Source organism: Mobula hypostoma, chromosome 10, assembly GCF_963921235.1.
Source record: "Mobula hypostoma chromosome 10, sMobHyp1.1, whole genome shotgun sequence".
Taxonomy (NCBI): domain Eukaryota; kingdom Metazoa; phylum Chordata; class Chondrichthyes; order Myliobatiformes; family Myliobatidae; genus Mobula; species Mobula hypostoma.
The window spans coordinates 84,200,756-84,226,573 of NC_086106.1; the positions used below are offsets into that span (position 1 = coordinate 84,200,756).

Consider the following 25,818-nt stretch of genomic DNA (forward strand, 5'->3'; position numbering starts at 1 on the left):
TTGTTACTTAATTATTAGGATTCATGTTCAGTTGCATTGTGAATATGATCTTGCCAGTTTACTTAGCTTACTCACATTGATAACTTCTGTACAGTTCAGGGCTCTTCCTTATTAATGTTATTGATAAAGCAAATTTTTCTGTTTCTCAATACTAGCTGTTACTTAAGGCAGATAAAACTAGCCAGATATATTACCAATTTAAAATGTATATTGGCTACAACTCATATCGATGCCAATTTGCTTTCAGGGTAATGATCAGTATCACCTTCACTAGTCTTCAATGCAACACGAATTTTCCTTTTAGATTTGCTTTTTGTAGGCATTACTATCTTTATAAATGGGCATCATTACTACGAAGAACTACACGTGATGCCTAAGAACTTGTGTTAGATGTCTGGGATTTGAAAGAATTAACTCTTATGAAAATTTATTCTGTTCAATTTTTTGTAATTCTTTTACACAGATTAAAGGTTCTTGGTCAGGTAAAAATGGAATTCATAACCCTTACAGCCACGATGGTATAATAAAAAACTGTTGTGAGATCCTTTGTGGGCCAGTGCCACCAAGGTAAGAAATCCATTTATAAAAATTAAAATAAAAAGGCTACTGTGTATAATGGAATTTTTAAAAAAAATTAAGTGCAATCGTGAACAATAGCCAGATCAGAAACACTGATCAAGTCAACTAGTTCAAAAAGAGAATTCTGATAGGTCAATCAGATGGTTCACTGCTGCTCAGCGATAGAACACAAAAAAAAATTCACATGTACAATTAAGAAACATTAAAAAATAGTAGACATACTGGAGTCATGATGAAGTCTGCTGGGGAGAGACATTTAAACACATGCTGTCCTCCATAATTTAAAGAGTTTGAAAGATAAGATTGCAGGGTGACAAAATGTGGCAGGAGCACTTGGAACTTAAAAACTAATCCCTACCGGGAGAAAACAGCACCTGCTCTTTCCACACTGTTCTCCAGCAGTTTAAGGACTAAGTCCAGCCGCAACATAACTCACAAGTGCTCTTGAAAGTCAGGTATTAACCCTACCTACCAACAACCAAGCATTGCCATGGAAAACTCTTTCAATGTCTTGGCTAATAGTCACTTAAGCTTTGAACCTTCAGCATTGAAATGTAAATTGTTGAACTCATTGCTGTCCAATGGACCATAATACAGGTTGAGTACCCCTTATCCGACATGCTTAGGGGCCAGCACTCTTTCAGATTTTGGATTTTTCTAAATAGATAACTTGGGATCGCCATCATTTCCGACTCTGAATTTATGCGCTACTAGTAAGCAGCCTTTAGAAACATAGAAAACATACAGCACAGTACAGGCCCTTCGGCCCACAAAGCTGTGCCGAACATGTCCTTACCCTAGAACTACCTAGGCTTACCCATAGCCCTCTATTTTTCTAAGCTCCATGTACCTATCCAGGAGTCTCTTAAAATACTCTATTGTTTCCGCCTCCACCACCGCTGCTGGCAGCCCAGTCCACGCACTCACCACAATCTGCGTTTTAAAAAAAAAATTACCCCTGACATCTCCTCTGTACCTACTTCCAAGCACTTTAAAACTATGCCCTCTGGTCTAGCCATTACAGCCCTGGGAAAAAGCCTCTGACTATCCACACAATCAATGCCTCATTATCTTGTACACCTCTATCAGGTCACCTCTCATCCTCCGTTGCTTCAAGGAGAAAAGGCTAAGTTCACTCAACCTATTCTCATAAGGCATACTCCCCAATACAGGCAACATTGAGAATTGAGCACAGTACTCCCAAGTGGGGTGTAACCAGGGTCCTATATAGCTACAACATTACCTCTCTGCTCTTAAACTCAATCCCACGGTTGATGAAGGCCAATGCACTGTGTGCCTTCTTAACCAATGAGTCAACCTGCATAGCAGCTTTGAGTATCCTATGGACTTGGACCCCAAGATCCCTCTGATCCTCCACACTGCCAGGAGTCTTACAATTAATGCTATATTCTGTCACCATATTTGACCTACCAAAATGAACCACCTCACACTTATCTGGGTTGAACTCCATCTGCCACTTCTCAGCCCAGTTTTGTATCCTATTGATGTCCTGCTGTAACCTCTGACATCCCTCCACACTATCCACAACACCCCCAACCTTTGTGTCATCAGCAAATTTACTAACCCATCACTCCACTTCCTCATCCAGGTCATTTATAAAAGTCACGAAGAGTAGGGGTCCCAGAACAGATCTCCGAGGCACACCACTGGTCATCGACCTCCATGCAGAATATGACCCATCTACAACCAAACTTTGCCTTCTGTGGGCAAGTCAGTTCTGCATCCACAAAGCAATGTCCCCTTGGATCCCATACCTCCTTACTTTCTCAATAAGCCTTGCATAGGGTACCTTATTAAATGCCTTGCTGAAATCCATGTACACTACATCTATGGCTGTACCTTCATCAATATGTTTAGTCACATCCTCAAAAAATTCAATCAGGCTCGTAAGGCACGACCTGCCTTTGACAAAGCCATGCTGACTGTTCCTAATCAAATTATGCCACTCCAAATGTTCATAAATTCTGCCTCTCAAGATCATCTCCATCAACTTACCAACCACTGAAGTAAGACTCACTGGTCTATAATTTTCTGGGTTATCTCTACTCCCTTTCTTGAATAAAGGAAGAACATCTGTAACCCTCCAATTCTCCGGAACCTCTCCCATCCCCATTGATGTTGCAAAGATCATCGCCAGGGGCTTAGCAATCTCCTTCCTGGCTTCCCACAGTAGTCTTGGGTACATCCCGTCCGGTCCCGGTGACTTAACCAACTGATGCTTTCCAAAAGCTCCAGCACATCCTCTTCCTTAACATCTACATGCTCAATCTTTTCAGTCCACTGCAAGTCACCCCTACAATCGCCAAGATCCTTTCCCATAATGAATACTGAAGCAAAATATTAAGTACCTCTGCTATCTCCTCCAGTTCCATACACACTTTTCCACTGTCACACTTGATTAGTCCTATTCTCTCACGTCTTATCCTCTTGCTCTTCACATGTAGAATGCCTTGGGGTTTTCCTTAATCCTGTCTGCCAAGGCCTTCTCATGGCCCCTTCTGGCTCTCCTAATTTTATTCTTAAATTTCTTACTGCTAGCCTTATAATCTTCTAGGTATCTATCATTACCTAGTTTTTTGAACCTTTCATAAGCGCTTCTTTTCCTCTTGACTAGATTTACAACAGCCTTTGTACACCATGGTTCCTACACCCTACCATCCTTTCGCTATCTCATTGAAATGTACCTATGCAGAACTCCACGCAAGTATCCCCTGAACATTTACCACGTTTCTTCCGTACATTTCCCTGAGAACATTTTCTTTGTCTTACACTTGTTCATTACACATGTCTACTTAACAGTAAAAGTTATTACACGCCACTAAATAATGTAAGGTATGAAAACAGCTAGTATTGTAGATTTGTTTTGGAGTTAGATCTTCACCGGTGACAATTCCTAAACTTATCAATGAATTTTTCTGCTGCTTCATGATCAGTATATGCATTATCTTTAATTTTTTTTTAATCTTCAAGATTTTTCTTAAATTTCTGCAACCAGCCTGCTGAGTATTCACAATTACATTCAATTTTCAGTTCATCATGACAGATCTTTGCTTGTTTCATGCTCAGCATACTAAGTGGTACCTATTCTTTCAATACATGATTTTTCATTTTATGCAGTGTTTTTCTATTTTTCATTAACTTCTGTTCATTACATATGTGAGGTCACTTCTGAGAACTGTGTGTGATGAGCAGAGACCTGCAGATTGCCTGGGAATCTTCCCAGTGTCTTGTGGATTTTCCATTTATGACGTCTTGTCAGCATTCAAAGAAATTTCGGATTTTGGGGGTTTTCGGATTTTGGAATTTTAGATAAGGGGTACTCAACCTGTATAAGAAATTGACTGCTCTCTATGTATGTTTAGTAACAGTGGCCAAGTAAGTCTTTTATTTAGAAGAATATGGGGATTCTTTTTGAGCATGTAAGTGTTGTTAAGTAAACTTATTATTATAGAATAGTACAGCACAGTACAGGCCCTTTGGCCCACATTGTTGTGCTGACCCTCAAACCCTGCCTCCCATATAACTCCCCCCCCACCTTAAGTTCCTCCATATAGCTGTCTAGTAGTCTCCTAAATTTCTCTGGTGTATCTGCCTCCACCAATGACTCAGGCAGTGCATTTCACGCACCAACCACTCTCTGAGTGAAAAAACCTTCCTCTAATATCCCCTTTGAACTTCCCACCCCTTACCTTAAAGCCCTGTCCCCTTGTATTGAGCAGTGGTGCCCTGGGGAAGAGGCGCTGGCTGTCCACTCTATCTATTCCTCTCAATATCTTGTATACCTCTATCATGTCTCCTATCATCGTCCTTCTCTCCAAAGAGTAAAGCCCTAGCTCCCTTAATCTCTGATCATAATCCATACTCTCTAAACCAGGCAGCATCCTGATAAATCTCCTCTGTACCTTTTCCAATACTTCCACATCCTTCCTATAGTGAGGCGACCAGAACTGGACACAGTACTCCAAGTGTGGCCTAACCAGAGTTTTATAGAGCTGCATCATTACCTCGCAACTCTTAAACTCCATCCCTCGACTTATGAAAGCTAACACTCCATAAGCTTTCTTAACTACCCTATCTAACTGTGAGGCAACTTTCAGGGATCTCTGGACATGTACCCCCAGATTCCTCTGCTCCTCCACACTACCAAGTATCCTGCCATTTACTTTGTACACTGCCTTGGAGTTTGTCCTTCCAAAGTGTACCACCTCACACTTCTCTGGGTTGAACTCCATCTGCCACTTCTCAGCCCACTTCTGCAACCTATCAATGTCTCTCTGCAATCTTCGACAATCCTCTACACTATCTACAACACCACCAACCTTTGTGTCGTCTGCAAACTTGCCAACCCACCCTTCTACCCCCACATCCAGGTCGTTAATAAAAATCATGAAAAGTAGAACCGATCCTTGTGGGGTACCACTAGTCACAGCCCTCCAATCTGAATGCACTCCCTCCACCACGACCCTCTGCCTTCTGCAGGCAAGCCAATTCTGAATCCACCTGGCCAAACTTCCCTGAATCCCATGCCTTCTGACTTTCTGAATAAGCCTACCATGTGGAACCTTGTCAAGTGCCTTACTAAAATCCATATAGATCACATCCACTGCACTAGCCTCATCTATACGCCTGGTCACTTCATGTAGCTTAGTTTGCATGTGTATAATTATCCTCAATTTTTGTTGAAATTGATATTTTTGTAGAAATATTTGCTTCTGTGTTTATTTTCTATGAATTTTATTCAGAGTAAAGCTTGCTAAACTTTGGTTGGGTTCAATCAAGTGGTTATCGAAGAGCAAAGACAAATAAGTTGCTCTGAATATTTAAAGAAATGCAGGGTTATTGCTGTATGCTGATTTACTCTTTTTAACAACTGATAGCCCCAAAGATAAACTGTTTAACCAATCATTTGATTTCTTCAAGTTAACTGCTGACAGGCTTATGTCGGGTTTTTGTGCAGGTACTCTGAGAAACACAAATATTATAACATACTTAAACATTGGGCAAGTTTTAAAATCGTCAGTCAAAGAATTGTACAGCAAGGCAACAAGCCGTTCGGCCCAACTGGTCCATGCTGACCAGGATACCCCATCCAAGCTCGTCTCATTTGCCATCAGTTTGCCAATAACCTTCCAATCCATGTACCCATCCAATTGTGTTGTTAAAGTTGTTAATGTGCCTGCTTCAAACGCTTCGTCAATATAGATTACCACCCTCTGTGGGGGGGGGGAGTTGTCCCTCAAGTTTCCCTTAAATCTTTCTTCTCTCATCTTAAACCTACACCCTCTATTTTTTGATTCTCCAGATCTTGGGGGGGGGGTGGAATCTCTGAGTGTATTCACCCTATCTATGCCCCTCATGATTTCATACCCCTCTATAAAATACCTCTTTGTTCAGCACTTGATGGACTGTGTTATAGGGAAAGGGATGACAGTGCTCTTTAATAACTTATTTCTTGTAGCAAGTGACCAAAACTGAACACAATACTCCAAATGTAGCCTCATCACTCTCCTGTACAACTGCACCATGTCATCTCCATCTTTATACTCAAAAGGCCAACATGCCACAGGCCTTCTTCACCACCCTGTCTACCTGTGACTCCACTTTCACAAAGCTCTGTACTCTGTTCTACAGGACTCTCCAGGGTTCCACCGTTGACTGTGAACGTCCTACTTGGATTTGACTTTCCAAATTGCAACTCGTCGCACTTCTCCAAGTTTAACTCCATTTGCCATCCTTTGGGCCATTTACTCAGCTGATTAAGATCTCCCTGTAATTTTGACAAACTTCTTCATTATCCATTATACCACCTATTTTAGTATCATCTGCACACTAACTATGCCTTGAACATTCATATCCAAATTGTTGATATGGTTGACAACAGTAGGCCCAGTACTGATCCGAGGCACATCACTGGTCACAGGCTTCCAGTCTGAGAAATAACCTTTCACTATCACCCTCTGCTTTCTACCATCAAGCCAATTGTATTTCCAACTAGCCAGCTCTCTTTAGATTCCTTGTGATCCAACCTTACTGAGCAACGCACCACATGGAACCTTATCGAAAGCCTTACTGAAGTCCATACATTACAAACCATCTATGGTCCGTGCCTATTCTGGTATCTGTCCCCCACTTTTCCTTCGCTACATCGACGACTGCATTGGCGCTGCTTCCTGCACGCATGCAGAACTCGTTGACTTTATTAACTTTGCCTCCAACTTTCACCCTGCCCTCAAGTTTACCTGGTCCATTTCCGACACCTCCCTCCCCTTTCTAGATCTTTCTGTCTCTGTCTCTGGAGACAGCTTATCCACTGATGTCTACTATAAGCCTACTGACTCTCACAGCTATCTGGACTATTCCTCTTCTCACCCTGTCTCTTGCAAAAACGCCATCCCCTTCTCGCAATTCCTCCGTCTCCGCCGCATCTGCTCTCAGGATGAGGCTTTTCATTCTAGGACGAGGGAGATGTCTTCATTTTTGAAAGAAAGGGGCTTCCCTTCCTCCACTATCAACTCTGCTCTTAAACGCATCTCCCCCATTTCACGTACATCTGCTCTCACTCCATCCTCCCACCACCCCACTAGGAATAGGGTTCCCCTGGTCCTCACCTACCACCCCACCAGCCTCCGGGTCCAACATATTATTCTCCGTAACTTCCGCCACCTCCAACGGGATCCCACCACTAAGCACATCTTTCCCTCCCCCCCACTCTCTGCATTCCGCAGGGATCGCTCCCTACACAACTCCCTTGTCCATTCGTCCCCCCCATCCCTCCCCACTGATCTCCCTCCTGGCACTTATCCGTGTAAGCGGAACAAGTGCTACACATGCCCTTACACTTCCTCCCTTACCACCATTCAGGGCCCCAAACAGTCCTTCCAGGTGAGGCATCACTTCACCTGTGAGTCGACTGGGGTGATATACTGCGTCCGGTGCTCCCGATGTGGCCTTTTATATATTGGTGAGACCCGACGCAGACTGGGAGACCGCTTTGCTGAACATCTACGCTCTGTCCGCCAGAGAAAGCAGGATCTCCCAGTGGCCACACATTTTAATTCCACATCCCATTCCCATTCTGACATGTCTATCCACGGCCTCCTCTACTGTAAAGATGAAGCCACACTCAGGTTGGAGGAACAACACCTTATATTCCGTCTGGGTAGCCTCCAACCTGATGGCATGAACATTGACTTCTCTAACTTCCGCTAGGCCCCACCTCCCCCTCGTACCCCAGCTGTTACTCATTTTTATGCACACATTCTTTCTCTCACTCTCCTTTTTCTCCCTCTGTCCCTCTGAATATACCTCTTGCCCATCCTCTGGGTCAACCCCCCCCCCCCGTCTTTCTTCCCGGACCTCCTGTCCCATGATCCTCTCGTATCCCCTTTTGCCTATCACCTGTCCAGCTCTCGGCTCTATCCCTCCCCCTCCTGTCTTCTCCTATCATTTTGCATCTCCCCCTCCCCCTCCAGCTTTCAAATCCCTTACTCACTCTTCCTTCAGTTAGTCCTGACGAAGGGTCTCGGCCTGAAACGTCGACTGCGCCTCTTCCTATAGATGCTGCCTGGCCTGCTGCGTTCACCAGCAACTTTGATGTATGTTGTATCAAGAAACTCTATCAGGTTTGTAGGACATTGATCTCCCAGGCAGAAGGCCTGGCCCACTACCCCTAATTGACCACTTTGGAGAGGTACATATATCGCTCCCTTCAGAATCCTTTCCAGTAACTTGCCTATCATGGATGTTAGACTTACCAGCCTATAGTTGCTAAGTTTTCCTTTGCTGCCTTTTTTAGGTAAAGGCAACACACGCGCTGCCTTTCAACTATCAGCAGCTCAAACCATGGCTAATGATGATGCAAATATCTCAGCCAGGGCTCCTGCACTTCCTTCTCTAGCCTCCCACAAATGTAAAGAACTTACCAATGCCAAAGACTTATTTGTGAATTGCAGCTTTGGGCTTTTTAATAAGTGTACCATTGTGCAAAGGGTGGTTGAAGATTTTAGAATATTGGTGCCAATAATATGGCTGCAACTCATTGAAGTTCTGCCATATTGTGTCTCATGTTTTTGATTGCTGAATGGATTTTTTGCTCAATTTCTTCCTTTTATCCTGTTTTAACCCTGCCCACCAATCTGTCTCCCAAAAGGGAATTTAGTTAACTAAGAACTAATCCCAAATGTATTTGTTTTTTTTCAGTGTTCTTGACAGAAGAGGGCTTATTAAAGAAGAAACTGGTATTTCAGTCCAAACTAATGGCGTTGCCTGTACAGCACCACAGACAATGGTAAGACTCGTGGGCTGGTTTTGTAGCTGAGGTACTCAGAATACATTTAACACTTGGAGAACCAAAAGTAAGATGAAATGTTATGGAAGAACATTTTCATTAATATCACTTAGGTACTGGGGAGAGCTATGAAAGACATCATTTAAATTAGTTAAAGATATAATTCAATCACGAGAAAATCTGCAGATGCTGGAAATTCAAGCAACACACACAAAATGCTGGTGGAACGCAGCAGGCCAGGCAGCATCTATAGGAAGAAGTACAGTCGACGTTTCGGGCCGAGACCCTTCGTTGGGACTAACGAAAGGACCTGACGAAGGGTCTCGGCCCGAAACGTCTACTGTACTTCTTCCTATAGATGCTGCCTGGCCTGCTGCATTCCACCAGCATTTTGTGTGTGTTGCTTGATATAATTCAATAATGTTTTCTGCGATATGATTTAGTGAGAAGAAATAGTCTACTTGGTTTTCATAACCTGTTTCTGAGCATAAAACTGCTGGATGTTGCATGGAATTCAACTACATTGTTAGAATATACTGTGCCTACTATGTTCCCAAAGTAATCTGGGAAAACATTTTGATGGTTTACTGAAGAAGTGCTACATTATTAATTGATATCTTTGATTGAGGGATTTGAGGCTCCTTGTAGCCTTGGGTGTGAGTAGTAATGATCTACTTATCCTGCTGTACAATAAGGTTCTAAATGATATCCCTCCATTGATCAACACTGCCTAAAATATTAAAAAAATGAATGTTTTAGGACAATACTGTTGTTCTTGGAGACGCAGAGTCATAGAGCATAGAAACAGGCTATTTGGCCCACTTAAGTCTACACTGACCATCCAGTATTCATTTATAATAATTTTGTTGTAATTCCATTTTATCTTCCTATACGTCTCCCAGATTAACCTGCCAACCTGTTTTGTAATAGTGAGGGAAACGGGAGCGCCTGAGTGAGCCCATTGTGGTCATGGATATGCAAACTCCATACACACAGTAGCAGAGGGCAGGGCTGAAGCTGACAGGAAACAGCTCCAGTCGCTGTACCATAGTCTGCCTATATAAATGGGTATACTTAAAAATGCCATTAATCTTCCTGCTGTAATTTGTTACGTTCCAAGGACCAGATGTGACACATTTGTGTAATTACTTTATTTTTCATTTTATTTTCTTTCTCCCCTTGTTCCTCTTGTTATAAAATTCAGAGTGTGAATACACTGCTGAGGATTTATTTCCAATCTGCAGTTACCCTGATGATAAGATTTGACAGGAGACCACTCTGAAGGAATGTCCAGGCTTTTTTGCTGAAGAAATATAATGACCCATTTGAATCTCTTTATATCAATATCCACTATCTTGCATGGTTATCACGGTAGTTTAACGTTAGCCAACATCGTGGGTTCAATTCCTGCTGCTCTCTGTAAGGAGTTTGAATGTTCTTTCCAAAACGATGGGAGTTTTCTCCAGGTTCTCCAGTGTCCTTCCACATTCCATAGATGTACGGGTCAGGGTTAGTGCGCATGCTATGTTGCCACTGGAAGTTTGACTTTACTTGTGAGCTGCCCCTAGCGCGCCCTCAAACTGTGTTGGTAGTTGACACAAAACTATGCATTTCATTGTATGTTTTGAAGTTTTGGCATACACGTGACAAAGCTAAGCTTACTCTGTGTTCAAAAGCCAGATTTGCACAAGCATGTCCATTGTCTGCTTGTCTGTACATTTTTTTGTTTGTGTGTGATTCCTGTGAGGTACACTTCCTCATTCTTTCTGCCAGTCTGTCTCTCTGCTCCATGAACACAACCTTCCATTCTTTATTGTCCCTGTATTCATTAATAAGAAGTTCGTACCACTGGCAAGTCCACAATTAATTGCCCATGAAAATAAGAGTCCAGTTAACTGACCCAAGTCCAGCATGACACAGGTCAGTTAACTGGACTCTTATTTTCACAGCCCAGAATTTACCTAGATCAGGAATATTCATTTTGTATTATAGCATACAGCTTGATTGGGTATGGAAAAATTATAAGGTCTTGCAGTTGTGTTCAGATTGTCCATGGCCAGATGCATTTTAATTTTATGTCCAGTCCATCCTTTGCTTATACTGAGGTCCTTGTTAAACATTTATAGTAGGTACAGAATTCCAGTATTTTGATCCAGAGATATGAAGGAACTGGACTATTATTTTAAGTCAGGATTGTGACTTGATATTTTCATGTTTCCCTTGTTCATGTAAGTGGTGGTGGCCATCAATTTGGGAGGTGCTTTTGAGGGGTATTAGCTGCAGATAGAGAGCAGTGTGCCCACAGTGGTGGAAGGTGAGTAACAGAGTTGTCATCACTGAAGTTTGTTGTTTTGTGGCAATAGTATAGTGCAAAGACATAAAAACGTTGCTATAAATTTCAATAAAAAAATAAATAAATTGTCGAAATGAGGAATAGTGAGGTAGTGTGCATGGGCTCATGGACCTTTCAGAAATCTAATGGGAGAGAAAAGGCACTTAGTTTAAAAATGTTGAGTATGGCTCTTCAGACTCTGACATCTCCTCCCTAATGGTATTAATGAGAAGGGAGGATGTTCTGGGTGGTGAGGGCAGGTAACGATGGATGCCCCCTTTTTAAGGCACCACCATTTGAAGAAGACCTTGATGGTGGGAGGCTTAGACCTGTGATCGATCTAGCTGAGACTCTGCAGTCTCTTTCCATCCGTGTATTGGAATTTCCATGCCAGGTGGTGAGCAAACCAATCAGAATGCCCTCCACTGTCAATTTGTAGAAATTTGCTTGGGTCTTTGATGAATTATCAAATCTCCTCAAACTCCTAATGAAGCTTGCGAGCCTTTTTCATGATTACGTCAATGTGTTGGACCCAGGATTGTTCCTCTGAGGTGTCGACACTCAGGAACTGGAAATTACTCATCCTATCCACTGATGAGGCCTCAATGACAATTGATGTGCATTCTCCCAACTTTCCCTTCCTGAAGTCCTCAGTCAGTTCCTTGGTTTTGCTGATATCGATTGTGTGGTCATTGTTGCAGCACCATCAACCAGCTGATCTATCTCAGTCTTGTGCCCTTCCTCATCGCCATCTGAGAATCTGCCATCAACAGTGAATGTATAGATGGCAACTGAGTTGTGCCCAGCCACGCAGTCAGGAGTGTAGAGGGAGTAGAGCAGTGGACTAAGCACACATACTTGAGGTGCATTGCCACAGCATTGCCATTGAACATTAAGGGGAAATGTTTGACTCTCATTGTACAGGTGCATTCAAGGGGATAACAACTCTATTTACCTCTTCCCCTAGGAACCCCTACTCAGGGTACCATTAACCGAAGGGTCCATGGACCCCAGGTTGGGAACCCATCCCCTACGTTAATGTCCTGTGGCAAATAATTGGGTTTCTCTAAGTACAACCTTCCTCTTTAATTGACTCTAGTTAGATGAAGATTTTCACACCAATTCTCTTTGTCCTTGGGGAATTTAGGGATGGATAAGAAATGCTGTATTACTAAAGATGTCTAAATTCTCTAAATGAATAAAAAAGGTTAGGACTGTCATGTCCCTTGAGGACAGGACATATGAAAGCAATTTTCCTCTTTACTTGATAAATCTCAGTGTTGTAATGTTATTGGTATGGCTTAGGTAGCAGCACAGCTAATTCTGGATAGTAAGACTGCAGTCAGGGTATTTTTAGGGCTGACAGTCCTTGTTTAATCCAGTGCACCTGGCTATTACTTTCTTCCATGGAATAAATCGTATTACCTGTATGTATTTTTTTTTATTGACGGAAACTACAAGAGGATACCAGAATAGAGCAGCCACCTGCAGTTTCTGGCTGAAAATGCTTGCAACAAGCTCCACTAGTCTGTTCCTTCCCTGTGCTGAGTTTGACTATTACAGAGAATGGAGATACTCATAGAGCCTTCGCTTCGGATGTCCTTTAATTATCCACCATCGTTGTCAGCTTGATATGGCAGCACTGAAGAACTTTAACCTGATCTGTAGGACAGCTAAATAACTCTAAACAGTGTGTTTGGCTATCTTAAAGTCAAAAGCTCTTTCTGTTATGCCATTTTTTTTACACCTCTCAAAAGCTATCTCTTCATCCGTTTATCCTCTTGTGGTATTAAATTCCTTCATATGGACTACATGTTTTGAACTGAGTACTTTCAGGATATCGAATCATTGTCAAATACTTATTTTACATCCTGTCAGTTATTTTTTCCAGTCCTTACTAAGATAGAAGTTACACCAATCAGTGCAACTCATTCATGAAAATATTGTCAGAAATCATCGCTCTAATGACCTCACTTCCACCATTTCTGACTATAATGTATTCAAAGTCACAAACTATTAGGCATAAATGCACATTTGACAAAAATCTGAACAATTGAGGTCATGTTGTTTCTCTTGAAATCAGTGTATGGGAAAGGTAGCATCTGAATAGAGTAAGTGTATAACTGCACCACTGTTACTTTCTCATGTGTTGTAAAAATTTTGTAATTTTCACTTTTAAAAAAATACTTGTAAATGGAAAGAAATTGGACTTTATTCTGCCAAATTGACTCTGGGTCAAAGAAGTGAAAATATGTATTTTGAGCCTTTATTTAAAAATGACATTATGCCACATTATATCAGGGCCTTTTTGAACCCTTGATTTTTTAAGTTGTTTTTCTTCTTTGATGAAATTGCATGGCAGTATAATGGAAAACCTTATTAGTAACTTTTCTAAATGTTCTCTTCTCTATCAGGCAAGTAAAGCTCCTTTGATATCCAATGAGCAGGCACCAGTAAAAGTACTTCCTTTCGTTCCTGGACAAATGGAACCAGAAGCAAGAGAAACGACACTATCACCTAATACAAACATAGCACTTCCATCTCCACCAACAGTGGACTTAAATATACAGACTGGCAGCACAGTCCTGCGAAGAGATGCAGTTACAAAAGGAACATATCGAGGACATGCCCTTTAGTAAATTTGCTCCTGAAGGAAGTTCAAACAGAAGGGGCACAAGATGTTGGAAGATGGTTCTTCTATCTAAATTAAGGTGCAAAAAGAATTGACACTGCAATTTCCATCTGATCAGTATTGTGTGTTTTATATGAAGGTGTTTTGGAAGTTGGATATGCTGTGATGTAGCATCAGAGTAGGAACGATAAAGAAAAAGTCAAATTGCTCAGAGACTTTTCAGGGCCAATTTGCATATTTATGGCCAAATTTGTCCAATCATTAACATTTGTTATTTTACTTCAAAAATACAAAAATGCAGTTTGACAAATGAATTTTTCAGAAAGAAGTAACTGCTAATTTCTTGGTTTGTTTCCCACTTCATTTTGTAACTTCATGAAAATAACCGGCAGGACAAATATTATGTGAATACCTCGTGTAGTAATATGCTGAATTTCATTTAGGTGCTATGCAAAATATTAACATGTTTTGAGTTTACCAGGATAATTTTGTGATATCACCAATTACTGGCATGTTATGAATGAAACACAATCTATATAAAGATGGTTATGTGAGAGTTTTCGTGTGTGTGTGTGTGTATATGTGTGTGTGAGAGAGAGAGAGACGGAATAGGGCTCTTCAGCTACATGAATTTGACGTTGGGTAAGTAACATTGAACCTAAACCTAAAACTACATTTTTCCTGTACAAGTTCATGAATGAACTTATGCTGCCATTGGATGTTGTTTTCATGAAATTACAATTTCTTTCCCAATATTATATTGTTGATCTATGTGGCTTTACACAAAATAAATTTACTGTTCAATTTTTGAACCAGGTCACACAACACTATGGAAATACGTGAAATAGCTTACAGCTTAAAATAATTAGCTATGAGAAACAGTTCCTGAAAAATTGAACGTCACCATTAAAGCTGGAGTTACCCGACCTTGTGCATTAAAGGACTTCGTGAGCTCAATGTGCAAAGTATAGAACTGGGAGAAAGGAAGCAAAGAGTCTGTGTTGATGGGAAATTGTTTTACATACATCGTATTTTCAAATTTTAACAAATAATTCATTGCTGGGAGAGAGTGAATTATATTAAAAGCAGAAAAATGGTTTAATATAATTTAATATAAATGAAGTCTTTTAACAGCAGTAGAGGTATGCATGGAATTGTTTTTCCCTTGTAGTTAATCAACCAGTGTTTTGAATTGTCCAAAGGCTAGTTTTGCAGTTTCTCAAGACTGCTAAATTTCAGTAAGGATCCAAGGACAAACTGTGGCTTAGTTAAAAGGCTTCTAAGTTAGACTCAAACACTGGCTTAAATTTTCAAAGTCCATAACTGAGGCACAAATACAAAGGTTTTAAGACTGAAGAAAATGCTTTGTGCTCCCAACCTCTTCTGAACAGGTTATAGTGCCTTTGATGATACTGAATGGAACCATTTGGAAATTTGTAATATCTTGCAGATTGATATGTATGATAATGTGTTAAATGAGGTTAGTCTTATTGAATGAAATGGTGACAACAATGAAATTGATTCATTTGCTTGTGTTTTTGTGCAAAACAACATTGTTATTGTAATTATATTAGTCTCTACATTTTTGCACATCCTTACACCAATAACAGAACGTGCTTTGTAATCTGAATAAAGTGACCCTGTCTGTTATTCACTATATCTAGAAAGACAAATAGTTCTGAAGTTGCACTGACCCATCATTTCCTTATGCATGATTTTTAATAATAATACGCTGATTATAAACAAGATTCTGAGGAAAAAATGCAGTTTCTTCTGATTTTGAACCCTTCAAAACAGAATGATCCAAATGCTACATCAGGAAATCTGAGTCTGTGGTTGGATTAAGTATTTATGAACCTTTTAGAGTTTCAACCAAATAACTTGTAGCACAATTGGGTTCTGTAGGTGGTAACTTTAGATACATTAAGTCTTGGGACTGAAACTGCATTTTGCAGCATAGGTTTCCTTATAAAAACTTAGCGTTATGTAATTTAAGACAGTGCAAAAGTTAGGTAATAATTTATAATAGCTTTTATCTGATAATTTCATAAACTTGAAATTCTGCAGATGCTGGAAATCTTGAGCAACACACACATAATGCTGGAGGAATTCAGCAAGTCGGGCTGCGTCTGTGGAGAGAAATTAACAGTTGGCGTTTCGGGCCTGAAACATCAAATGTTTACCTCCATAGGTGTTTCCTGACCTGCTGAATTCTTCCAGCATTTTGGCTGTGTGTGTGTGTGTTGTATCTGATAATTTTGAGTGTTTGAATAAGAAAGCTCAACCTTCTTTCATATCTGAGGCCCATTCCTAATTATTTCACAGCCAACTGTAGCAACATGCATGCGATCTAAATTAAATAATCAATGAACTTGCTTGATCTAATAGCTTAAAAGTAGACCCAAACAGCAGACTTCTCATCTGAAGTATTGTAATCTAATAGAGCCATTTTACAGTTGTCTTTTTCCTTGTGTGAGGATGTCACTCTGAAATAGAACCTTATAGAATTATTACTAACTCATATGCACACTGTTGATCAAAATTATTCTCAAAAAATGTTGCAGCCATTGAATTTTATATGTTGTTGTCATTGATCCCTCATTTAATATTAACCGTAGGATGCCAATCAGCAATCTTACAGAATTCAATACCAAAAGTAATATGTTTGATCGAATTTCGCAAAATTGAGATGTTGAGTGGTTTTTGAAACGTTATAGTGAGGGATAAGTAGTTCAAACAAAAATGGCCCCCAATATCTTTGAGTATTCTTTCTAATATTTTATATTCACACTAGTTTAATCAGTTCAATATATTTTTTTTACATCAGGTGGAATTGGAAGCTATGGAAAGGTCAGTTTATTAATTGAAGGGCCATTGATGGGGATAGTTTTCTTTTTCAAATGGTCATGCCTTTTTATTCATCTTCAGCAGCCCAGGTCATCCTGGGATCAGAAACTGGTCTCTTTTAAGGTTCGATATTAGAAGATAAAAGATGTAGCAGTTGCTGATATATGGACACTTGTTTCTCATATTGTAAGGTGCCATGGTTTAGGGTAAGTGTATGCATTATCTAAATTGACCCTATGCATCAGATTTGGGGGCATATTCTCCCTCATCTCTGCTCTTCAACAATTCGACAATCCGCCAGCCAGCCAAAAACTGCACTTGCACTACATGTTAGAAGTTCAGTTAGATAGGCAAAATCTACCTGGTTGAAGTCAAGGTGCAAAGGCTTTAAATTTGGTCAGCTTACTTGTTATCGTGAATTGTCTTTAATATTTAAGATACCAGTTGCTCTGACTATGAAAACATGAAATGCGTCTTGAAGCAAGTTGGTACATACTTCCCCAGAAAATATCAAGATTTGACATTTGGAAACTTGGAACAGGTTTCAATAGTTTGCAATATCGAAATGAATCAAACAAATCACTGCGTCAAATATTAACATTTGCAAATGTTAATTTTATTGAAAATTCTCACACTTAGTGATTTTTTTCTTGTTGAAATTGTCCTTTAGTTGTAACTGATGCTGCAATGCCAAGAGAAAAAGCCTAATGATAACTGTGGAATTGAAAGTGAATTGGAATTGAGGATGATGCAACAATTAAATTTGTGCACACTCCTTCAAATGTTCCATCAAAAGTTGTGTGATCTGATGATAACCTACTATTTGTATTTCACGTTTTTTATCTTGTTCAATAAATGTGATATATTTAGCAGTGAAACCCAATTATCATCTCTCCAACTACCTCCAAACATGATTTACCCTTTCATAAGATTCAAAACGTTTTCTTTCCTCAACACAATGGGATCACCTTCTCTCCCCATTATTTGTTTTCACAAGTTCAGAGATACCCTTCCCTGTCCATTTTTATTCTTTCATGGGCTCACTGTATCCCCCACCCCACCCCAGCAACCAAAATATCCACTTCATTGGGATGTTCTTTTCCTGCTACAAACCTCCCATTCATTCTGGACGTTTGTCCCAGAGCCCGTAGAAGAAGAGCCCCTGCTCTTCTAAGGTCAACAGACCTACTCTATCTCTGCTCAGACCATATCTTTGATTTCTCACATTTGGTTTGTCATTCTTTGTTTTGGTTTTTTCACAAAGTGAAGCATGCAGGCTTTTACATTGTGCTGTTAAAACTCACTCTGGGTGCGGGTTGCAGATTGTATGAAAATTCTATATATATGGTTTACAGTAGCGTTGGATTGTTTAGAACAAGAAATGATGTATCATTGACTGCCCAAGAATTCAGGAAGGACATCAGTTTTCAGCACTGAATGAGAACTAAAAGTGCTTATTCTACCTGTGGAGATAAAAGTGGTTTTGATTTTGTATGGAAATATTTACAGTTAGCTTGGATTTCAATTATATTAACCAAATATTATAAAAGTCACCATTATAAGCAAAGGCTAATTCCATTTCACAAAGCCTTCATATCAACTACTTCAAATTATGAAAGACTGTCTTGAGGGTATTTGTTTTAAACTTGAAGAAAAGCTGTTTTCGTTGGAGGTGACAAGTGGAGAGACAGACTATATTTCTTTAATTGTGGTGGAAAGTTGTACATAGAGTTCTATGCAGCACTTTTAGGTGAGCCCAAATGGCAATGTTTAGCTATACCAAGCAACAAATTTATCTCATTTTAAATTATTATTTACAGTGTTGTTTAATTGCTTCCAAGTTTACTCATTTTTTGGAATTTCCATTTGTTCAAATGATACAACAAAATTATCCTCGGGAAAAATTTGGTTATATTTGTCAGAATTTTGTTAAATATATTTGAACATCTGTTGGAAAATGTATAGACGAGTAGTCCTCCCCTTCCAAAATTTGCTCCAGTGGAGTTGGTGGACACTGATATTACCACCATGCATATTGATTACCGTGAACTAGGGATAAGTTTCTAGTCAACCAAGCTTGGAAAGCCTTCATTGTTATTAATTGACTGATGGTGATTCTGTCATAGCATCATAGAAAATGTATGACATAGAGGGTCGTCATTGGCTCCGCTGCCTAACCCCAACTTCTGGTGCTAGGTCTGATGCTATCTATTATCCAACCAAAATTCTCCCATTTTTTGCCCTCATCTTGTTGCATCCTCCCAGATGCAGTGCTCTGGATAAAAATACCATTTCTCATTTTCCTGCCCAGCTAACCAGGCCATCTGTAGTTTCCTGCAGGCTAAGGCTTTCTTCCACACTACTAACAATTTAGCCAGTTTTTCTATCATCTACAAGGCATTGAAGTCACAGTTAATAACGCATATTGCAAAAATTCAAAGGCCTGAGCACTTGGCCCTGTGGACCTCATTGACAATAGTCTTCCAGTCACAAAAGAGGCACATCAGTCATTACCTTTTGCTTCCAACCAGTTGATTTTAGACCAATTTGCCACCCTCCCTTGGATTCCGTCCAGCTTTTATTTTTCTGTCAAGTCGTTGACTTAACCTCATTTGATGATTTCTCACACATCATTTATTCTCAGAGCTGTGATTTTCTATTTTTAACCAAAATTATCACTATTCCTCTCTCTCCCTTTCTAAATTCTGCCCTCTATCATTTTGAAACACTAACCAGGAGTGGTATGCTGCCAGTCATGCATGTTTTCAGTGGTTGGCCAGTGCTGTCAATTCATCTACCTTGTACTCTAAATTCATTTCATAACAGTATATATATATCCTTAAGAACATGCACACAGCTTTTTTTGACTAAAAATGTTCTAATTTTTCTCTGCCATCTATTGACTTGTTTTAAGGTTTCTCTTTGTCAAAAGGAGTGTCTTGGTGCAGATAAGTATGTTTAGAGTAGTTTGTTGCATGCTAAAGACTCTAGTTATCTCAATCAATGTTATCACATAAAGCAAATCGCAAAGGTCAATTTGGATTATAGTACATCAGATGCCAAAAATACAAATTGCTGAAATGTAGCTCATTCTTGATGATGGGAATCTTTATTCCCATCACCAGATACTGATTTGTAAGCACTGCTGTTTCTTGATAGTTCCCTCTTTTTCACGCTCTGTCGCAGGATCGCTTCTGCTCGTGTCTCTCTTTCCCTCCACTGTCCCTCTCTGTCCCTGGCAACTTACAGATTTTCACAGCGTGATTCTGGTATATTTAAAAAAATAACACAGATTCTCTAACTATATAGGAAATTAAATATGGGTCTATTTACCTTGAATGGAATAACTCACTAATTTTTTTCGTAAGAAGGTTGTATGTAATAAGTTTCAATGGACAGTTTTGGCAACAAAATTTGCTAAATTTGTTTTTGAAAGGCTTAGTTTTTATGTACAGATAGAATGCAAGATGTGGGCAATTTCTTGACAAGAAAGTCAAGTGGGTATATTGTAAATAGAATTGGTTGCAATTTTTCGCTGCACACCTTTTGTGTTTTAAATTGTTCAGAAAACCAGTTTCATTGCCGAACACGTCCTTCCAAAATATTTAAGCAGAGAAACAAATAATACCTTGAAGGACATGTTTAACAAGTGATCAGAATCTAACACCTCCGTCCCCATCACCCTACCCAAGCTAGCAATATTCTTTTAAGTAAACTCCCAAGGCAAAAAAGAATCTAGTGCTTATATGCCGAATAAACTCTTCTTGGGCTTCCAGCCGTTTACAGGTATCAGTGACACAAACTGCCATCTTCATCAGGGATGATGCCTGGGCATGTCTAGTCTGGTGGTATTTATACCCCTGTCATCCATCCCTCCTGATTGGTTAGTCCTCAGCTAATCAGATTTCTGCTGTCTCACCTTGCTTACAATCAAATTCCGGTTCTTACTTAGAGTGAGACCTTTACCTCTGTTAAAATTCTTTTCCTCTAGTTTTATTTCAATGGCTTCCTTTACCAGACGATTCCAAAACAGTAGTTTTGACCCTTCGAAGTCGATCGTATGGCCATTGAGAATGCAATGTTCTGCTCCTGCTGATTTCTCAGGGTAACCCAAACAGATACACTCCCTGTGCTCCATAATGCGAGTTTGCACCGTGCGTACTGTCTGGCCGATATACGCTGTTCCACATTTACAGGGATGTAAATGCCACCCATCCTGAGTTATGAGTCATCTTTGACCAGCATAAGTGGAGAAATCGGTGGTAGCAGAACATTGCATTTGCAATGGCCATAGCATTGACTTCGATGGCATAAAACTACTGTGCCATGCCAATGGCTTTTGGGACCGCCTAGTGAAGGAAGCCATTCAAATAAAACCATAGGAAAAGAATTTTAAAAAAGATGAAGGTCTTGCTCTAAGTAAAAACTAGAATTTGATTGTAAACAAGGTGGGACAGTGGAAACCTAATTGGGTGAGGACTAACCAATCAAGAGGGACAGATGATGGGATATAAATACCACCAGACTAGCCATGTCCAGGCATCAACCCTGATGAAGATGGCAGAGTTTGTCATCGAAACGTCAGCTAAGATTGTTACCTATACCTGGCTGGAAGCCCAAGAAGAGTTTATTCACAATCTCAAGGCATTCTGCATGAAAGGATTGTCCTCTCATACACAAATGTCTATCCTTTAGTGTAGTGCTTGGGGATTGAGTGCTCCAAAATACGTGGGAGAATGAAAGACTTGAAAAGCAAAGTAAATAAAATTTGTATTCGGAAATGCATGTGCTAGACCACAGGGGCAGGTAGACAAGTCCTCTTAAGTAGCAAGAAGCGGACATTGCCTTTTCTTGTCAATACCTTTTACATATGTTGTAAATGTTAATCAACCTACATATTTTTTAACACCAATGTTACCCACTCAGAAAGATGTGATCACAATGTGAAGAATTTTTAGGCTGTGATATGATCCATGGAGTACACTTTGGAAGAATTCTGTAGCAACATTCGTTCATGTAAACATTTCCTGTTTGGTTTCAATTTGACCCTTTAACCATTGAATAAATAATCATCTATTTTTGAAGGGTAGAATCGGATGGTGTAGGGTAGCTCACTGTTGGATTAACTGAGAATTAGCTTCCTAAACAGCTGTAGTGTCCTGCAAAAGCACTTCCTCTGCCTGTCATTTTACTGGGTAGTGGTTTTGCAGTAGTGTAGAATGTGATCAAAACTATTCAGTTTTAAAATTTTATTAACTATTAGAAGACATACTCAAGTTCTTTATTTGTTATCTGTAATTAAACTAAATCTAACTTTGCCATTGATGCAATAGTTTGAAACATTATCCTTTCCCAATCTAAGCTATGTTCCTGATAGGCAAGTTTTAAGTGATAAGTTTAAGATGTGTGCAAGACTGCACAAGGTGTCTTGCATCTTTTAAAAAAAACTATAAATAAATACAGTACTTGATTGGTAAATCAGTGCTGATATGGTATGTGAGTACGGTCTAAGGGAAGTTGAAATGGTGCAGAGACAGGATAGTCCATAGAAATTTTGTTTAAAGGATGTGATTATTAGAAATAAGTGAAGTTCAGCAGCACAGGAAGCTGTTCAATTGGTGCTCTGCGTCACATAACCTGCATTGCCTACTGTCAGGTTATATTATATTGAATAAAGTGAAATCTTGTTGGTAAGACATCCCTTCTTCTGCTCCCTGCAGTTACTGCCGATCATTATTTGTACGTTTCTCTAAAGCACTTGAAATAGTTCAGCAGTTACCAAGCTACAAGCTACAAATGCTATTTGTGTCCCTATTCTGGTCAGTTGGAGCATGTATGGATTTGCTTGGATGTATTGATAGAGATGCTCATCCCATTCAAATCAGTCGAGAGCATCTGGCCCAAAGGTTCTACTTGATTATCCATTTTCCGATGTGAAGATCAATTCCAAATTCAAGTTTAATTCTCATTCACCCATACACAGGAACACAGCCAAATGAAATAGTGTTCCTGTGGAGCCAAGGTGCAAAACACAGAACCAAGTGTCGCAAACAGCACTCAGCACATATAGCACATTTAATTATGATAGCAGAAAAATATTTTAAAAAAATAACAATATAGCCCAAGTTCGTGAGTGTCCTGGCATGTAGACTGACGGTGCATGGATGCTGTTCTGGAGCCGCGTTTCTGCAAGAACAAGCCGCAGCAGTTCTTCACCCACCAACCCCACACTTATCATTCCACGTGACTTTAAAAGCCTTTTACCTCAGGTTTAACCTTATTGTTCAGTTAGTAATAATATGTGCTGCTGTCTGGATAAAATGTGTGAAACTAAATGCAAAAAAGAAAATCATTTTTGTATTCATTATTTATAAAGAAATTACTGTTTTAGAAAATTGTTCTACGCCTTTTCAATATTCTGATAGTGACTGTTAATTTATGATTTTCATTTATCATGTATTCCTTTACAGCCAAATTAATGTAACTAAGTACAATGTCTATAAATACGATTCTTGCACATTACTTGTTTCATATGTGTGATTTGATTGTCATTCTGCAGTCGTTATTTAAAGTGGCTACTGTCTGTGAGTTTCATAAATATTTGCACACTCTAACATCTGATATTGCCATCTGTAGTGGGTTACCAGCTGGCAATGGGATGGATTCTGTTCTGCATGGATCATGATGGAACTTGATAATCCACTGAAACTGTGAGTTAAAAACTCCTGTGCAATGTGTTTTCAATTTTTTCTACTCAGAAGATCTGTATCATTATTGAATTGTGAGCAGTTGTGCTACATTTAGGTGAATAATATCTGTTGTATAGAAGTAATGCTTAAATTTGTTTCAGACTGAGAAGTAGCTTTGTTGCAGGATCGTAGTGCATCAATCCTCTGTGGCTGAAGAATGCTTGAACACATTTAATGTACTGTATTTGGAAAAACTTTCTGGACATTATTAACTCATTTCTATTCATTTTAATTCAGTTAAGGTTTTCTCTTCATGACATTCTTTCCATCCAGGATTGTTCCTGGATATTTGTTGTGAGCCAAAGCAAGAAGGGTGGCCATACTTAAGTTTGCAATTGGTGATACTTGGAGTGAGGGACTTTTACAATACACCTTTAAAGACAACTAGGACACCATACACAGAGTTCTGAAACATTCTAGTCCTCTTACATTGAATATTAGAATAGTTACAGTACACGAGGCAATCAGGCCTACTGTGTCCTCTACCAGTGCAGATCATTAGTTGAAGCTCCTAGCCTCTTTTTTAAAAATATAAATATTTCCTCCTCGTGTTTATCAATTTCCATCTTGAAGGCCAGAATGGAACTTGCCTCCAGATTCCAAATGCACTGTTTAAAAAAAAAAATCCTCACATCGCTCTAAATTCTCTTTTCTTTATTTTGTACCTATAAGCACTAATCCTTGACTGCTCCATCAAAGGGTGCTGTTTCCTACTATACATCACTCCTGGCACCTCTTCCTTTTATACAACTCTCCCCTATCCTCATCATTTTCAAAACAAAATGGTCCCTTAAGCAATCCTTGTAACTAGACTCTCAAGCCAGGAATCATTTTTTGTAATTCTGTTCTGGTCCTAATGCCTTCATGCCATCCTATAGTGTGGTGACTAAATTCCTATGTAGCATCTTAGTGAGATCTAATTCTGATAATGTTTGTAGCCAATATTTCCCTGATATTGCAGTCAGCTCATAAGTGTGTAACTTTGTGATTCAGCCAATTTTCATTCTCATAATGAAGCCTGAAAAGATGATATTTATGCATTCGTGCAACACTGAACATACATGAGGTAAGATGTGTACTCCATAACGTCAATGCATGCAGAGCAGTGGGACCAGATGGTGTATCCGGACGGGTCCTCAGGGACTGCAGTGACCAGCTGGTGGAAGTTCTGATGGGTATTTACAACCTTTTGCTGTCCAAGGCTATGGTTCTGACACGCTTCAAAGCAGCAACAGTCATACTAATCCCCAAGACATCAGCAGCAACATGTCATATTGACTACAGATGGGTGGCACTCACTCCCATAGTTGTCAAGTGCTTGGAAAGATTGGTCATGTCCCACATCATGGACGTATTCCCGGCTACCTTTGTCCAGCATCAATTTGCCTATAAGGTGAACAGATAAACTGAAGATGCCATTTCTATCACCCTTCACACTGTCTTGGAACACCTGGAGCATGAAGACACCTACATAATTTTCATTGATCACAGCCTGACCTTTAACACTATACTACCTAACAAGCTGACTATCAAATTCCACAATCTAGGTCTCAGCGCATCAATTTGTAATTAGATTGTGGACTTCCTCAATAATCGTACGCAGCTAGTGAAACTAGGCCACTCCTACTCACCCAACCCTGAACACTGGTGCCCCTCAGGGGTGTGTACGAAGTCCAATTCCCTACTCTCTCTACACCAATGAATGGTCTCCTGTTCCTGCTACAAGCTCAGTCATGAAATTTGTAGATGACACAACTGTGATTGGCCTAATGACAAAGAATAATGAATCTGCATTAAGAGAGGAGGTGCTGAGACTGACCAATAGTTTGTTGTTCCTGCACCAATCACTCAACATCAAGAAGACAAAAGAAATGATAATTGACTTCAGGAAGGCAGGGAGGCCTGGACAAGCTCCACTATTCGTAAATGGTAAGGTAGTGGAAAGGGTCCAGTTACAAGTTTTTGGGGATGAACATCACCGAGGAGCTCTCTTGGCCAGTCAACACAACCTCAATTGTAAGGAAGGGACAACAGCGACTATACTACCCCAAAAAAATAATCTGCCCCAAAAGTTGCTGTCCAACTTTTATCAACATACAGAATGACAGTGTAGTACTCTAGCTGCAGCAAGACAGATCACAAAGCACCCCAACAGGTGTTTAGGATGGCTCAACACATCACTCTGTCTCAATACCGGACCTGGAGACCATTTACAACTCTTGATGACTACGGTGCACTCGTAACATCATTAAAGACCCATCCCGACCCATCCCATCCCATCCCAGACACTGGCCAATCTCCTGGCATCTAGTAGGAGATACAGAAACATCTTAGCCAAGACAGTAAAGCTGAAAAACGGCTTCTTCCCAAG

At 39.9% G+C, this 25,818-nt stretch overlaps 1 protein-coding gene across 2 annotated transcripts in view; it reads left to right on the plus strand.

Annotated features, from left to right (window-relative positions):
* Positions 1–20,581, plus strand: part of zdhhc9 (zinc finger DHHC-type palmitoyltransferase 9) — a 146,086-nt gene extending 125,505 nt beyond the window's left edge. For both annotated transcript variants that reach the window (XM_063060743.1, XM_063060742.1), the window contains exons 7-9: positions 464–567; positions 8,800–8,887; positions 13,634–20,581. In XM_063060743.1, coding sequence (XP_062916813.1) covers positions 464–567; positions 8,800–8,887; positions 13,634–13,855 — 414 coding nt within the window. In that variant the 3' untranslated portion in view covers positions 13,856–20,581. The remainder of the gene's footprint in view (positions 1–463; positions 568–8,799; positions 8,888–13,633) is intronic.
* Positions 20,582–25,818: the final 5,237 nt, after the last annotated feature.